The sequence below is a fragment of the Nannobrachium achirus genome (genome assembly GCF_963921795.1).
Source record: "Nannobrachium achirus genome assembly, chromosome: 16".
NCBI lineage: Eukaryota > Metazoa > Chordata > Actinopteri > Myctophiformes > Myctophidae > Nannobrachium > Nannobrachium achirus.
Window position 1 is genome coordinate 54903775 of NC_137823.1, and position 16968 is coordinate 54920742.

The window sequence follows — 16968 nt, forward strand, 5'->3', positions numbered from 1 at the left end:
ATTTAACTGAAATTCTCGCAGCTTAATGCAGCCGGACAGACCAACTCAACTCTGTATACAAATCAAATAAAAGGCATCTACAGATGCCATTAGCACTTCTACTGCAGATGTATAAAGTATCAGTGGAACACATTGTGGCAAAATCACTTTCAGGGTTGTGTTATGAGTTTGGTTCACACACAAGGGCTACCCCATTTGTACGTCGAATGATTCAGTGCTAAGGTACACAATTACTGCTGTAGGCAACTATTCATGAAGTGTGAATGCAATTTCGGTACAGGAAAAGGTTATTCACGTATAATCACTCACCTCTCTGTCGAACTGGGAGAGGGGCGCGTCGCCACAGTCCATGCCCCCTCCGGAGGACAACGAGCTCTCAGAGGGAGAGGTCATAGTCTGGCGCTTGGACCCGTAGCTTCCCCCCGAAAGCTCCCTGCGCAACGCACTGCCGTTCTGGGAAGACGAAGACGAACCTGGAGACAGAGAGAGAGAGAGAAGATGGATGGGAAGTCAGCAGGAAGAAAGGGAAAACGTAAGGAGACATGGAGAGTTAAGGGCTCTCCATATTGTCTCCGACCACCAAACTTTTCGTTGGAAAGGTCCGGTTCAACTACAAAATGACGTCACCCGCAACTTCTGAAAAGCATTACCCCGAATTTGAGTTCGGAAAGTTCGGTGGTCGGAGACAGTATGGACGGCCGTTATGAATGGAAAAGTGTGTCTTTGAATGTGACGCTGTACTTTGTATTTTGAGAACACATTCCTTGAATTCAAAAAGTTTGAGAATCATTACGTTAATTCAACGAGCCTCTTAACTCATTTAATGCCACCCTTTCACCACTAGAGGGTGTCCAGAGAGCCATAGACAATCCCATAGAGATATGCTGGTATATGCAGAAGCCCTGCAGCCATGACTTGCCTGAACACTTTCCTTTATGCATGTACAGGAAGAGGATGAAGTTAGCTTGAAGTTAGCTATTGGCTACCAAGCATTTTAAAAGCCTTATTTTCGTCAACTTAGCCATGATTAAACCTTGCACACCTCATGCATGGGAAAAAAACAGAGAAGAATGAGCTCTAAAAAATCCAATGCAATCCTGGATTGCATTGGGGTGGATTTGTGCAGTTTGTTCACAGCTTTCAAACAAAAAAAAACGATTGGAAATCCGTTCAGGCATTCTTGAGATAATAGCCATTATGTTTTACACTGTTGTGAGCTTGGAGGTCTGCTACCTGAGTTGTATGGGGGTTGTATGGGGGTTAAACATGCAAAATCGCGATTGAAATCATGTTCACTAGATTTGATGGGGTCCAAAAAAAATATATATTTTTTTTAAATTCAATTTTTTTTTTCTTTTTTTTTTTTTTTTAAACGAGTATACTCGTGATTGGCACTGTGGGATGCGCTAATATATCACGAATATACTCGTGATTGGCACTGAATGAGTTAACTCTCTCACTGGTTATCCAATGAGAAAAGGGGTCAAAGTAGCTGGGGATCCAGTCATAAAAATGGCAGAGAACCTGTGATGTTCTGCCGCACTTTTTATTTCTGTTTTATCTATGAGTTTGGTCATTAAGGTCCACAGAATGAGAGGCCTGCTCTGCCGGAAACATCGCAAAAAAAGGTTATGGCCATTTGTATATTCACTGTCCAATTGACTCCACTAGAAATATTTAAAAAAGAAAAATAATCTGCTTTAAGTAGCATGTGGGGGGTCAAACTAGGGGTTCTTCATCATTCTGAATCCATTGCAAGCATTGGTTTTGCATGAAAAACATTCCTTGGGCAAAAGTATGGCCCCCCAAAACTGTGAAAAGTGGAAAAAAGGTGAGGAATCATCACTTTTCACAGTTTTTGGGGGCCAATATTTTGCCCAAGGAATGTTTTTCATGCAAAACAAATGCGTGCAATGGATTCAGAATGATGAAGAACCCCTAGTTTGACCCCTCACATGCTACTTAAAGCAGATTCCTTTTTTTATATTTCTAGTGGGGTCAATGGGACAGTGAATATACAAATGGACATAACTTTTTTCGCGATGTTTCCGGCAGGGCAGGCCTCTCATTCTGAGGACCTTAATGACCAAACTAATAGATAAAACAGAAATAAAAAGTGCGGCAGAACATCACAGGTTCAACCCTATTCCTTGAGCTTTTGGGCATGTGGATCCCCGACTAAACCGACTTTAACTGGAACTCTACTGAGAAAGGCTTTGTGGTTATAAAATATACTTACGTATGCCCAGTCCACTACTGGCGCTCATGGACCGACCCGGTTCACCCCGGTTCTTGGTGATGGAGGGGATGCTGACTGAGCCGCTGAAGCCTGCGCGGCTCTCCTGAACACGTACGTTCTGGATTAGACACATACAGGAGGGCACACGTACACACCGTGCAGTGCAGGGAAGAGGAGTGAGGAGAGTGGAGAGTGAGGAGAGTGAAGAGTGAGGGGAGAGAATCACGAGGGTTTATGGCCACACTCCAAGTGAAATAATATAAAGTATGTGGGTATGAGCAGTGCAAACAGACAAATAGGAATCATCGAAAGAAAACAATGCAATATTGGACTTTCTAAAACGTCTAGTTCCATTCCTTGATTCTGATTGGCTGGTTTTCCTTTAATTGCTGTGGTATAACCCACACCTTTAATCAGTTTATATCAAACCCAGGTGCGTTATTTCTTTTCACAAGTGAAGCTAGACTAGAGAACTTGATTTCAAGTAACAGGTGTGTTGTTTCTGAAGCCTGGCTGGGAACTACTTTCTTGTAGCTGGGGACTACTTTCTTGCAGACCTTATAGTGAATTAATAGTGACATAGAACAGTTTTAATAGGTACATGTCTATGATTTTTCATGTTGCCATATTGTAACCGTTTTAGAAAAGCAATAAGCCACGCAAGGCTTGTGGTTACCTGTATTTTACACCGGCTGAGAGGGTTGGAGACTCTCGGCTGCGCCTCGTGTCTCCCTACGCCTCTTAGCCGGTGTAAAATACCAGGGAACCACTCGCCTCTTGTGGCTTATTGCTTCATTGAGAAAGACTTGTTAATGGATGGAGAAAAAGACATCTTACACAAGTCACATGTTTTCAGATTGAGTTGAATAAAAAAAGAATTGGGGTGGAAACTGAAGTATCCGTCTTGCTCTGTGGATTCCCTTGTCCACCAAGTCACAGTGCAAGCAGACATCAACACACAGGACAAGCAGACATACCTTTGCACACACACACACACACACACAACACAACTACATATGGTAGTTCCGGTGTGCATTTGCACATTTAAGCCCAGTCATATAACATGGTAAGTTGTATGGGAATTGTTTATTGTGCATGTATATCCACCCGTTTCCGCGATAATTTACAAGCTCACGTTGCGTCGCAGATGCAACCGTTGTGAGCTTGTAGATCACTCTCGGCTGTGGTGCCGGAAGCTGCCTGCACATTCTGCGCAATGCACGATGGGATGTTGGAAAGTTGTGGATACAGTATGTGTGCACACACATATACACATGCACAGAGAGAGAGAGAGAGAGAGAGAGAAAGTGTGGCAGTAGATAAGTGTTAGTGAGTGTGTGTGGCAGTTGTCCTACCATAGGCAGGTCTTTGAGGATCTGGATGCCATCTCCTGGTCCCATGTGGGCCACGTGGTTGAAGTTGGTGGGGTTGGAAATCAGCTTGTTCCTCATTTCTGGGTCACGCAGCATCTCTCTGAAATGAGAACACACACACACACACACACACACACACACACACACACACACACACACACACACACACACACACACACACACACACACACACACACACACACACACACACACACACACACACACACACACACACACACACACACACACACACACACACACACACACACACAAAATAAACACTTCAGCCCTATTTTATACTTTGCGGTACAATGGGGTCGCATAGTGATAATAGCCAATCTACAAGCTCGCATCGCAACAAGTTGTGAGCTTGTAAAAATGTGCAGATACCTTAAACGTTATGTTGGTTTGTTTACTGTTGAGTGAGAAAACAATGTTGCACATTAGGCTAATCATCTGGGGACCCCCACAAAATAATTTGGCGACCCCCAGGTTGAGAAACACAGGTTGAGAAATACTGCAGTAGACTAGTTTGCCCTCCTCACCTCCTCTGCTGGAGTCTCTCCTCCTCTGGAACCCTGAAGGAGAAGCGTCTCTTGTTGTTCATGCTGCGCACCAGCTGCTTCCTGCTGTTGTCCGACGTCTCCGGGACGACCAGCTCGTCGCCCTCTGGAAGGTTAGCATAGCATGACAGTAAGTGTGCATATTTAACACGACCGGGTTAGCATAGCATGACAGTAAGTGTGCATATTTAACCCATTTAGGCCGAGGATTATTGCCTATAGCCGGGGACCCACAAGCCCAAAAGCTCAAGGAATAGGGTAGGACCTGTACTTTTTATTTCTGTTTTATCTATTAGTTTGGTCATTAAGGTCCACAGAATGAGAGGCCTGCTCTGCTGGAAACATCGCGAAAAAAAGTTATGGCCATTTGTATATTCACTGTCCCATTGACTCCACTACACTGTGACTACACAGGAAAATAAAAATATTAAAAAAAGAAAGACATCTGCTTTAAGTAGCATGTGAGGGGTCAAAGTAGGGGTTCTTCATGATTCTGAATCCATTGCAAGCATTTGTTTTGCATGAGAAACATTCCTTGGGCTACATCTCGACCCCAGAAAATGGTGAAAAGTGATGAGTCATCAAAAAAAAGTTAAAAAAGGTGATGATTCATCACTTTTCACCGTTTTCTGGGTCTGAATTGTTGCTCAAGGAATGTTTTTCATGCAAAACAGTCAATGGGACACTGAATATACAAATGGCCATAACCTTTTTTCGCAATGTTTCCAGCAGAGCAGGCCTCTCATTCTGTGGACCTTAATGACCAAACTAATAGATAAAACAGAAATAAAAAGTACGGCAGAAAATCACAGGTCATCTCACATCCTGTAGGGGTGGGTCCCTGACTACTACTTTAACCATTGAAAAATAGCAGATATACAAGCTCACAGCGCATCTGCCATTTTTGAAAAATCATGATTTGCTTCTGGGGGGTCCCTGGAACAACATATGAGATGGGGGTCCGTGGCTAAATACCTGTAATTTTGGGGGTCCTTGACATGAAAAAGTTTGAGAACCACTGATTTAGAAAAAGGATTTAGAAGTCGGGTCAAAGATATTCAAAGACTTGCACACATTTTCAAAATTTTTCAAAAATAGCAGATCTACAAGCTCGCAGCGCGGCACTCGATGCCGCGCTGTGAGCTTGTATATCTGCTATTTTTCGATAGTTAAAGCATAAAATAATGGTTAAAGTGGTTAAAATCTAACGCGACTCGGGCACGTTCCAGGTATTTGAGAGTTTAACACGACCGGGTTAGCATAGCATGACAGTAAGTGTGCATATCTTATATTTACAATTGAGCAAAAGCCGCATCCCACTTCCAAGCCCATTCACGCCCACTTTGCATCCACTTCAATTCAACTTCAACTCAACGGTAGGGAGAACGTAGGGAATAATACCCAGTGTTGGGCAATATTACTTAGGAGAGTAATCCAATCAGCCAAACAAGCTTTATTTGACAGCTGTGATCAGTGCATTAACCAGACATTTAAACCTGTCAGTAATTTGAACCCTAGGCTCTGTATGGTCTTTAACTCAGAATAAAGGATATAGGCCTAATCAGAAAGCAGCCTACTTTATTAGGAGTATGTAAGTTGAAAAACAATCCAGCACCACGGAGATGAAGAGAAACTACTTCTCCCTGTGTGTCGTCGTGTGTAAATGAGAAGAGGAGGGGCTCACTGACCGTCTCTCTCTCTCTCTTCAGTGTGTGTGTGTGTGTGTGTGTGTGTGTGTGTGTGTGTGTGTGTGTGTGTGTGTGTGTGTGTGTGTGTGTGTGTGTGTGTGTGTGTGTGTGTTGCAACGCAATCTAGACTCGCTGCGCAACTCTGTGTCAAGTTGACCTAGGCTCTCAGAGAACGAGACAGGAGTAACTCGAGGCTAAAGATGGCGGCGAATTCTGTGCTGCTGCGCAGATTGGGCGTTACTTGGGAGTTGGGAGTTACCGATGATATGGGAGTTACTTAAGGTCTTCGATAGTGTTGGGAGAGAGAGAGAGAACCAACCAGCGGCTCGCCGCTCCACTCGCATCCGTCTTTGAGTTTGGGGTCTCGGCCGCGGACTGCCTCCAGTTACCCCTGCCCTGGCGATATAACAGGGGATATGGGGATATAGAGAGAGAACCAGGGGCACGGGGCGGCAGCCGTTCCACTACTATCCGACTTTGGAGCATCGGAGTGGGACGGCTGAGTGGCTCGTATCGCGGACCACCTCCGCCCTCCGGGGACACCTGGAGGTATCGCGGAGCTCCGGGGACCCCCTGGCCGCGCCGCGCTACACCCTGTGTAGCCGGAAAAAAGACCCTTCTAACGGGGTGGCTCACGGACGGCGCCCGGGGACATCGCTCCGGGGGACGCAAATGTGCGGAGGACCGCCGCCTCTGCAGCCCACTTCGGATAGGAGTGGAACGGCGGCCGCCCTGGTTCTCTTATATATCTGCATGTCCCCCTGTTATATAGCCAGGGGTCCCTGGAGGTGGTCCACGCCACTAAAACTAACCCTAACTCTACCCCTAACCCTAAACTTAACCTCAGTAACCGTACCTCAGTAACTAACCTGCCGACGCTAGTCGGAACAGCGGCCCGTCGGTAAAATGAGCCCCCGACCCCCGTCCAAAATTCGCTGCGCATTAAGTTGTGTAATTACGGTAGAAACTGCGAGAGTGGAAGTGGGAGCAGAACGGCGAGCTGCTGGCTATAGGCTCGTGGCAGCTTTTCCCACGCCCATCACACTAACGCCCATTCGAAGACCTTACGCCATGCCCATCTGCGCCCATCTGCACAGCAGACTCGACTCCAGTTACCGGTACTTGCATTAAGCAGCTGCATGCGCTGCTCTCAGTGCTCTCCTCTCCGGCCAGCGAGGCACGAGTAATATAGTAACGAGGTGTTTTTTGGGCAGAGTAAAGCGTTATATATTACCGTTTTTGACAGAGTAATACCTTACACTACTCGTTACTGGATAAAGTAATAATATTACAGTAATATATTATTAGTAATTCGTTACTGCCCAACACTGATAATACCGCCCATAACTCTATCATTGGCCCCCCGTTGCCATGGTGACACACACACAAACACACAAACACACACACACACTTATTTATTTTTTTTACTTTTTTTTTTTTTCAAAAACACTTTTTTTTTCTTTTTTTTTTTTAAGTTCTTTAGTAAAGAATTGGGCGTGGACTCTAGATGTGAGCGGCCCGAAGGGCCGCGAACCTCTAGTTTAACACGTGATGTAACGTTGTTACATTCAACATGATGTTGATCTGTGACACGGATTCTATTATGCAAATCACGTTTCCTGGAGTGATTTCCTCAGGGTCAGACACCCTGAGGAAGGCCACATTCTAATCTAAGGCCTAGACATTGCTGTACCTGGGATGTACTGACACATTTTGCTACAGTACAATCTTTTTGGGGAGCCAAAACTGGGGAGATTTTCGTTTTTAAAGGACAACTTTGTTTGTTTACAACAAGGGTTCATATTTTAGATTGTAATTAGAGAAAAGAAAAGATGAGTGTTAAAATATTTTCATTTACTTTCTATATTCTTTGAAAGTATTTTATTTTAATGACAAACTATGTATTTTTAGATATTTCTTTACTACAGTACTATTTACAGTAGCCCCCATAAGTCACATCTGCCCATGAAGGATTGTGGTGCATCTTTGGAATGGGCTTATTGTGTCTAAAAATACATATTTAGCCACTTGCATGCATGCCCCCACCACTGAAATCAAGGTCATTAAAATCGCTAAAATGATAGAAAGCTATAAATGAAAACATTTTAACACTCGTTTTTTCTTTTCTCTAATTAGAAATATGAATATGAAAATATGAACCCTTGTTGTAAAAAAAACAAAGTTGTCCTTTAAACCGTTACCTATCCTGTCCAGCACCGGCAACAACTTGTCGAACCAGTTATCATATAATTAAAGTTACTGAAAAAGATGCACGTTGTAGTTGCTCGTCTAGAGAGACTTTGCGAGGGGAACTTTGTATGTGTATCGATCATTGCATTTCTCCTTCATTAGAGAATGTGGATGCAAGTTCTTCTTACCAGCCATCTTGTTTCTAAAATAGATGAGTCGGACTGTCTCCAGCCCTAGCAGGTTTAGAGAGCCATCAATGTTCAGAGGCCGCACCTATCGGGGAGGCAAGATATGTCGTTAGCAAAAAAACAAAAAAACAAAGAGACATAGTTAATCTTAACCCATTTAGGCCTAGAATTATTGAATGCTTTAACCAGTGATAAATAGCAGATATACAAGCTCACCCTGCAAGCTTGTAGATCTGCTATTTTTGAAAAAGTCGTGAAAATTTGTATTTTCAAAGCAAACGTTTGTAACTCAAATTTTGCTTCTGGGTGGTTCCCTGGAACTGAATATCTTGAGATGCGGGTCCGTGGCCAAATAAATATCATTTTGGGGGTCCTTGACGAAAACGTTTGAGAACCACTGACATAGTAGTCTCTCAAGAACAGACTAACTGAGCTCCAGTTATGTGAAAAGGACCTTTTCTTTGACGATGGCTGGCCAGATTGCTGACATAGAAACATAGGTTTTTCAAAAAAAAACCTTGGAAGGATTCAAAAGACACTTATAGAATGGGGTCAAAATTCAAATTTTCACAATTTTTCAAAAATAGCAGATCTACAAGCTCGCAGCGCGGCACTCGGTGCCGCGCTGTGAGCTTGTATATCTGCTGTTTTTCAATAGTTAAAGCACAAAATAATGATACACAATAATGTGTACCCATTCTGAATCTTAAGTCATAAGCTGTATTTGCATTTGAGGAATTCACACTCTAAATCTGTTTCTGAACAATGGTTACTAGCAGGGTTAACTAGGTCATGAGCAGCTTATTGTGGCAGAGCAGTTTACTGAAAATATGTGATACCGTTTGTATTCTTTTATGTCCACAAGGGGGAGCCAAAGACAAGGTGTCAGTCTCAAACTACTCAAACAGGCTTCAAAATACTGGATCGTCTTGATTATGATAAGGGATGACAAAACTATTCAGCTACTGCACATTTTGCATCTTATAGCAACATGATAAAAAGGCACAGATTCTTTACCCTGAGTCCTATCGTTCAAGTTGCAAGGAGAAGTGATATATGATAAAACAGCCGGCCTGCATACAATCACTTGTTTTATGCAGGTGAAGGGATTTGGTGCGGAGAGAAAAAAGGTGGGAGGCTAGAACAGATCCCTGGCGGACTTCGGTCAACTAATTATAAAGGGTTTAACCATTTAAAGGGCCTACACCATGCTTTTAAAACTATATTTTTTGTATAAATATATGCTCAAAATTGAGTCTTAGACAGGTTTTAACCCTCAACAAACACTCTGACCATTCCTTTTGTTTGTTCTAGCTCTACTATAATGAGGCTCTCCAGCTGCAATACCAAAACGGCCTCTGTTTGCTCAGGGGCGCATCTAGTGGTGTTTTTCCACTGGAAAAAAAAAAGTTTTTTTGAAAAAAAGACTTTTTTTTGGGAAAAAAAAGAATTAGATTTTTTTATTTCTTTTTAACGGGAATCAGAACAGCACTGTTCTGAGAACCTGTGGAAAGCTTTTCATCTCTGTCTTCCCAAAACCAGAGAAAGACACAATTGTCAGAAATAGGACTTTGTGAGGATAGAAGGTGCCAGTGGGACCCCAAAAAAAGGTTTTAAAATAGAAAAAGTGAAAATTCATGGTGTAGGTCCTTTAAGTGGTTCAAAACTCCTGTTTAGAATCTTAACTCAACGCATACGATAACACATAATGAACTGCTTAGCCTTAGTATTGAACTATTCCTGTATTTGTGACAAAGCTTGGATGACTGTTGAGAGACAGACCTTCTTCAGAGGAATGGTTTGAATCCATTCCATTGTGTTGACATCAAACACATCCACTGCATTCTCACTGTACACTGACAGGTAGGGGGCGTTGTAGCCTGGAGAGAGAACGGTGCACGTTAGCAGATTGTCAGCTACAGTAGAGTGTGCTTTTGGTTTGTCTTTTGCTTATTGCAGGTTCTTTAAACACTACACACAGTTACACAACCAAAACCCTCACATATTCACTGTAACTTAGGAGCTTTTGATGATATGGCCTTTCAACTTAAGTGACCTAATTTCTTCATTTAAATTACTGACTAATAATGCTATCCAAATCTAGGGCCAACTATGTTCAGAACACACTCAACAACCCTGCCATGCTACTGTGCTTGGGGATGACTTTGAGCAGCTGATCGCCAACTGTAACACCAAAGACTTCAGATGGACAAGCTCTTTACACGGTAACATTCTCATTATTTTTTTTTAAAAGATTTGTTTTAGGGCTTTTTTATGCCTTTATTTGATAGGATAGTAGACTGACAGGAAATGGGGAGAGAGATGGGGAATGACACGTGGCAAAGGTCGTCCGGATCGGGAATCGAACCGGCGACGCCAGCAGGCATCATAGCCTAGTATGTGGTATGCGCCTAGCTAGACCACTAGGCCAGCGGGCGCCCCAACATTCTCGTTATTAACCCATTTAGACCTGTTGTCTTTATAGCTTTCACTCCGGAAAGCATCCGTGTCATTTCGGGAGCGTGTCGATATTACGACAAAGCATTCCCCGTCATTTCACGTTATTTCCATTTACAGAGGCTGAGAAATAATTTCTTTAGTGAACTTTAGTTTCTGTAATGTTTTTCAGAAAACCATTTCTGTTAGGACTTAGAAGGCGTTTTTTAGAATCTGTCTAAATGTGTATTTATATATCATTCAGAGTGCACAAAATATAACCAAATTGTACACTCTCACAGTTAAATCATTGACACAGAGGACTTAACTGTTTAACCCATTACAACCGGGAAAGCATCTGCATCATTTTTAGAGATGTTACCGATCAATCGGCAATGGATCGGATCGGGCCGATCAAAGCGTGATCGGCGATAATCGGTGGTTTAGATCAAAAGGTAAATTCACCGGTCCGATCGGATCGGTGCATCCGAGCAACCAGCCGTTCAGTATGCCCACTTGAGGCCATTTTGGGGTATTGATTTCCACAGTGCTGAAGGAATAATTTGTTACTGCTATAATAATAAATACATAGTAATGCTGGTAAATAAATATAAGGCAAATATATAAAAGAATTCATGAGTGAATGAATGAATGAAAGTTAAAACATTAACATTTAGAAAATATAAATAATATGTAAATAATAACTTGATCGGATCGGTGATTGATCGGTATCGGGTGATCAAACTTTTGTGATCGGTGCTCGGTGATCAGTTCCAAAAAACCTGATCGGACCATCCCTAATAATTTTAGATTACTGCATTGGCTATTAAAAAAAAATAGATAATACAAGCTCACAGCGCATCACTTGTGAGCTTGTACATCTGGTATTTTAGATTTTTTTTTTTTAATGTTTAATCATTTTAGAACCGGGTCAAGTAGGTCAGACATAGAAGGGAGTCCGCTCTCCATTCCGACATGTCCGCCACTCCGAAATTGACTTCTTATTGTCGCAGTGGCGACACTCCCATAAGGGTTAAATTTAGGGTAAGGGTTAGAGATAGGGTTAGTGTCGGAATGGAGACATGTCGGAAAGGAGACATGTCGGAGTGGCGGGGTGTAACCGACATAGAACTAGGCGTGAGGATTCAGAGGCGAGCGAGCGGTGTTGAACTCACAGGCAGCGACGGGCATGGCGGGCCACATGAGCTCCTGCTGCCGCGAGCGCCGGCCCTGGGAGTCCACGTAGACCCCGATGGCACTGAAGCACAGCAGCAGCTCCTTGCTGGAGATCTCCACGGCACACAGGGCCTCCAGGCCCTGCTGGGAGATGAAGGCCAGGGTGTGGTCCTCGTGGTGGAGCAGGTGGACCGGGGACACGTCGCCATGGACACTGTGGACGTTTTGGTCACAGCACAAAGGAGTTTAGAATCGATGACGTTTTGTTAAGTCTTTGGAAATGTATTATTGGCAATTGCTGTAAAATTCAGCGCTGCATAAGGAAGGTAAAATAGGATAGAAATGAGATGGAATAGTTTATAAAAGGAAAGGAAAAGTCAACCTGTAACGGGTGAAGCCAGCCTGGTAGCCCACGTAGAGACGCTCACTGAGCAGACCCATCCACTGGACTTGCCCCGGGGCCTGGAGCTCTCGCAGCCGACGGTGACGTTGCTTGCTCTTGTTCACCTGGAGCGGCGTGGAGGTGGGAGTTTTAGAAAACAAGGACTTTATATTACGTACATAGTACAATTATCTGATTGATTGATTGTTACAGTACAGAAATGTTTTGATACAGTTATGCAAGCTGGACTTTGTAAATATAGTAGCGTGGTGACTAGGGATTTGTAAATGTGACCAAAATGAAAGTCAATTACTATACTTCTATTAATAACGATTATACGAATATTATACGATATGATATGATTATACGAAAAATCATATCATAGGTCAAATTTAAATTTAAATTATTTCCTTTAAACGCAAAATAGATAATAAATTAATATTACTCCCATACTAGGTATGCTCTAAAATGTAGTTGCTATGGGTATGGTTTGGATGACAATATAGCCTTTTGCAAAATTTTTGTTTGTTTTTATTTATTTGATTCAATTAACGATTATTCGAATATTCGATTCTTCTGAACCATCCCTAGTGGTGACCATCACGTTTAACCACATGAACCCTAGCGTTTCTATCCTGCGCATGTCATAACGGGAGAAAATTCAGCACAAATGTGCCAACATTCTGCAAAGTTTGCATTGTGAGCTTGTTGCTGGGCCATTTTCCAACCAACCAACCTCACCTCATAGCATATAATCTGCCTCTTCATGGCCACACAGAGGCAGGTGAGCGAGCTGTTGCGGACCGGCCCGGACACGATGGCCGTGCAGCCCTTGGTCTCCGCCAGCTTGAAGGAGTCCGTCTCGCGGCCGTCCAGCGCCTGCGTGGGGAAGAGGCGCACGTGGCGGTTCCTGCCCGAGATGACCGCCAGCAGCTGCTCCTGGAGGATCAGGTCTATCTGGTGCACCTTCTTGTTGTCCCCCACCCGGATGATCTCTGTGGGGACAGCGGGGACAGGGATTTACAAGATGTTTGCCAAGAAGAGGGGAGAATGCAAGAGATGGTAAAGAAAGTGGAGAAGATGGGAGACTCCCTTCCCATCTTCTCCATGGATGGAGGGAAAAGGGGAAGGATAGGGATATGGAGAGAAAGGTTGAATACAAAGGTCAAAATGAAGAAGGGAGTGGGGGTTGTGAGAGGAGAGGGTGTCGCCATTGACCACTTCCAACCCTATTTTGGGCAAGTTGTCATAAGCGAAATTAGTCGAAGCTTTTCCAAAATATTCAAAGAATGCGAAAAAGTGGTTACAACCAAGACAGTGCCACTCAAACAAATAAAAGAAAACTTAGACGTAGGAAGTAGGGCATTAACAACTTAACAAAGTCGACTCCACTCAGTAAAAGGTTGAGTTGAAGTCGACTTTATCGTTTGATGACGTCATCACATCACACACTACCCCCCAATTATTTTGGGGTGTCCCCAGATGATTAACTTAAAGTGAAACATTGTTTTCTCAGTTCTCACTCAACTGTCAACAAACCAACATAAAGTTGAGGGTATCTGCACATTTCTAAATTGACAATTTAAGGACTTTTTAATACCTCTAAAATGACAAATTAAACATTGTCCAAATTTTCAAATATATAGAGGCAGAAATTGTGAAAATAGCCAATCTACATGCTCACAACGCCTCGCAATGCGAGGCGTTGTGAGCATGTAGATCTGCTATTTTCACAATAGAAAGCAAAATTATTATTATTTTTTTTTACAACTTCGACTTTCGATTTTCTCTGGTGGGAGTCGACTAATGAAGTCGTGTCGACTTTTTCGTTAATGCCCTAGTAGGAAGTAGGCAGGAGTAGACGAAGCCACCATGCAGGTCTTACCGTCTTTGGTGACATGGATGACATAGAGGCCTTCTTCGTTGCCCAGGGCGACACGCTCATGATCTGAAAGCATAGGAGACGTTAAGGCGGCTCTGGTGCGGTGCCAGACAGGACATTCTGTACTCCAAGTCCATCTAATTAGCAGGGTTTGCTATTGTCATAACATGATAGAAGGTGAACTGCTATAACTGCCCTGAAGGTGATTCTCTCTCTCTTCACATTGTAGTCAACTCACTTTGACCGGGAACCATGAATTAAAAAATCAAACCTCGGTTCGAAGTGAAGCAGTGAAGCATTAGTTGTGGATGCAGTAGGTGAGAACTATTGCATGTACAGGACAGATAAAACCTGATTGCCAAATTATCATGTGAAGCTTGACCAATCCTCAAAGTATCCATTCATCAGACCGGGAGGGACACTACACACATATTCTGGACGTACAGGACCGATAAAACCTATTCATTCTGAACTGAAATGGCCATATATGGACATGGGACACACATTTTGCTTTTTGAAAAAGCCTATTCATTCTGGACTGATATTCTGGACGTACGGGACAGAAAAAACCTGTTCATTCTGGACTGGAGTGACCATATATGGACATGAGGTGAAATACATTTTGTTTTTGAAAAAACCTGTTCATTCTGGACTGAAATGACCATATATGGGCGTGGGACACACAAAGCCACTCATTGGAAGCGGTTTTCACCGCTTCAAAAATATAAAGACATGTGCAATATGCTTAAAGATTTAGCTGCATTCTAAATGGATGCCCTATTTGGATAAAATAACAGGGAACAATGGATTTATGAGCTACTGACTGCCCAGGGAAACGGGGGAGGGGGGGGTACAGTATGTGAGATATGAACAATAACCTACTTTGTTCTACTTTCTGTAGCTCAAGTGTAATGCCACCAAATTTCAACTTGGGAAAGCAATAACGTCTTTTATTACTTGTATCACATCAGCAAAAATAATATCACTCCTCTCTTTGCATGTATTTGTGTGTATAATATTGAATCAATTAGAATTTCAACTGATAAATGTGAATGTATATGTGTGTAAAGTCCTCAGTGCTCATTTAACCATTTGAAAGTGCCCGAATTCATTTGGTTACAATTACAATTACAATTGTGTTCTAGATCTATACTTTCTATGTGCTTTAGTTCTATATTTCTATGAATTCTGAATGAATGAATGATTTTGTCTGGAGGGCCAAATTGTCATGTGAAGCTTGACCAATCCTCAATTCTGCATGCACGGGACATGTACGCGGACTGCGTGATCTTGATGAGAGGCAGTGTGTGGTCGTAGTATAAGAGGTTTCTACCTATGATAGCAGCGGACTGCGTGGTCTTGATGAGAGGCAGTGTGTGGTCGTAGTATAAGAGATTTCTACCTATGATAGCAGCGGACTGTGTGGTCTTGATGAGTGGCAGTGTGTGGTCGTAGTATAAGAGATTTCTACCTATGATAGCAGCGGACTGCGTGGTCTTGAAAGTTTGTTTATTTGACAGGGACCGTACTCATTAATCGACATGTCGGTTTTCACTTCAATGTAAATGAGCCAGAGTTAGCCGTAGGCTAATTTTCATCTGTAGTCCCTGGACCCCCCTTGGTGGTGATCAACCCCCCCAATCCAACCCTTGATGCTGAGTGCCAAGCAGGGAGGCATTGGGTCCCATTTTTATAGTCTTTGGTATGACCCGGCCGGGGAATTGAACCCCCGACCTCCCAGTCTCAGGGCGGACACTCTAACCACAAGGCCACTGAGCTGGTGGTCTTGATGAGAGGCAGTGTGTGGTCGTAGTATAAGAGGTTTCTACCTATGATAGCAGCGGACTGTGTGGTCTTGATGAGAGGCAGTGTGTGGTCGTATAAGAGGGTTCTACCTATGATAGCAGCGGACTGTGTGGTCTTGATGAGAGGCAGTGTGTGGTCGTATAAGAGGGTTCTACCTATGATAGCAGCGGACTGTGTGGTCTTGATGAGAGGCAGTGTGTGGTCGTAGGCTTCCTTGGGCACGTAGACGAAGCGCTCCTTCAGCTTGTTCTTCTTCAGGATGCGGTGGAGCTCGTTGAGCAGCCCCACCCACTTGTTCCTCTCCTGGTCGCTGTCGGCCAGGATGAGGATGGAGGGTTTGTGGCTGCTGGAGGGGGACAGCTGGGACGCCGTCACCTGGGGGGAGAGAGAGAGAGGGGAATGTGAGCCATGTGCAGACCTGCCAACCCTGGCAAATTGTTTTGAGTACAGCGCAGCGCCCGCGGTGCAATTTTTTTTGTTTTCCCGCACAAAACAGCGTATATTTTGGGGGGTTCCATGCACCTTTTTGGGTGGGACCTTTACAGTTATGTTAACAAAATTTCACACCAGAAATGTAGCACATTGCATGTCTTGACTTACACTAATAGGAGGCAAGATGTTAGAACAACCTCTTAAATAAAAGTGCCATTTGGTCTGGAGGCTAGTATTACCAGGCAATACAGTAATGTTGCTTTGGCAATATTGTTGACAAATCTTTAATAAAATATACTAACTGCACTTGCTCAGAGTTAGTTAACAATAGACTCGCAAAACAGTCACCAGTGACTTCAGGAATGAACATACATCAATATAATCCTGTTATTCAAATTGCAAAATAGCTTTTCATTGTAGGCTATTTACATAAACCTGTGTCTTTGTTAATTGAGCAGCCTAAATAAAACCATGTCTGTGCATGATTTGCATGAAGTTGAAGGTATTCAACTCATGTAGGTTTCTATTCCATCCATGATATATAGGCCTACATCAGCCTAGTCTGTATATAATCATTCATATAGGCTGCAGGCTACTCATTGTTGATAGACCA

General features: G+C 43.2%; 1 protein-coding gene across 2 annotated transcripts in view; it reads right to left on the reverse strand.

The window, feature by feature from the left end:
- cdc42bpab (CDC42 binding protein kinase alpha (DMPK-like) b) overlaps nt 1-16968 on the reverse strand; it is a 151528-nt gene that overhangs the window by 8124 nt on the left and 126436 nt on the right. For both annotated transcript variants that reach the window (XM_080744008.1, XM_080744007.1), the window contains exons 30-40: nt 16079-16298; nt 14121-14183; nt 12977-13230; nt 12236-12360; nt 11853-12067; nt 10024-10121; nt 8242-8326; nt 4158-4281; nt 3595-3712; nt 2240-2357; nt 310-473 (exon numbers count right to left, since the gene is read on the reverse strand). In XM_080744008.1, the coding sequence (XP_080600134.1) occupies nt 310-473; nt 2240-2357; nt 3595-3712; nt 4158-4281; nt 8242-8326; nt 10024-10121; nt 11853-12067; nt 12236-12360; nt 12977-13230; nt 14121-14183; nt 16079-16298 (1584 nt within the window). The remainder of the gene's footprint in view (nt 1-309; nt 474-2239; nt 2358-3594; nt 3713-4157; nt 4282-8241; nt 8327-10023; nt 10122-11852; nt 12068-12235; nt 12361-12976; nt 13231-14120; nt 14184-16078; nt 16299-16968) is intronic.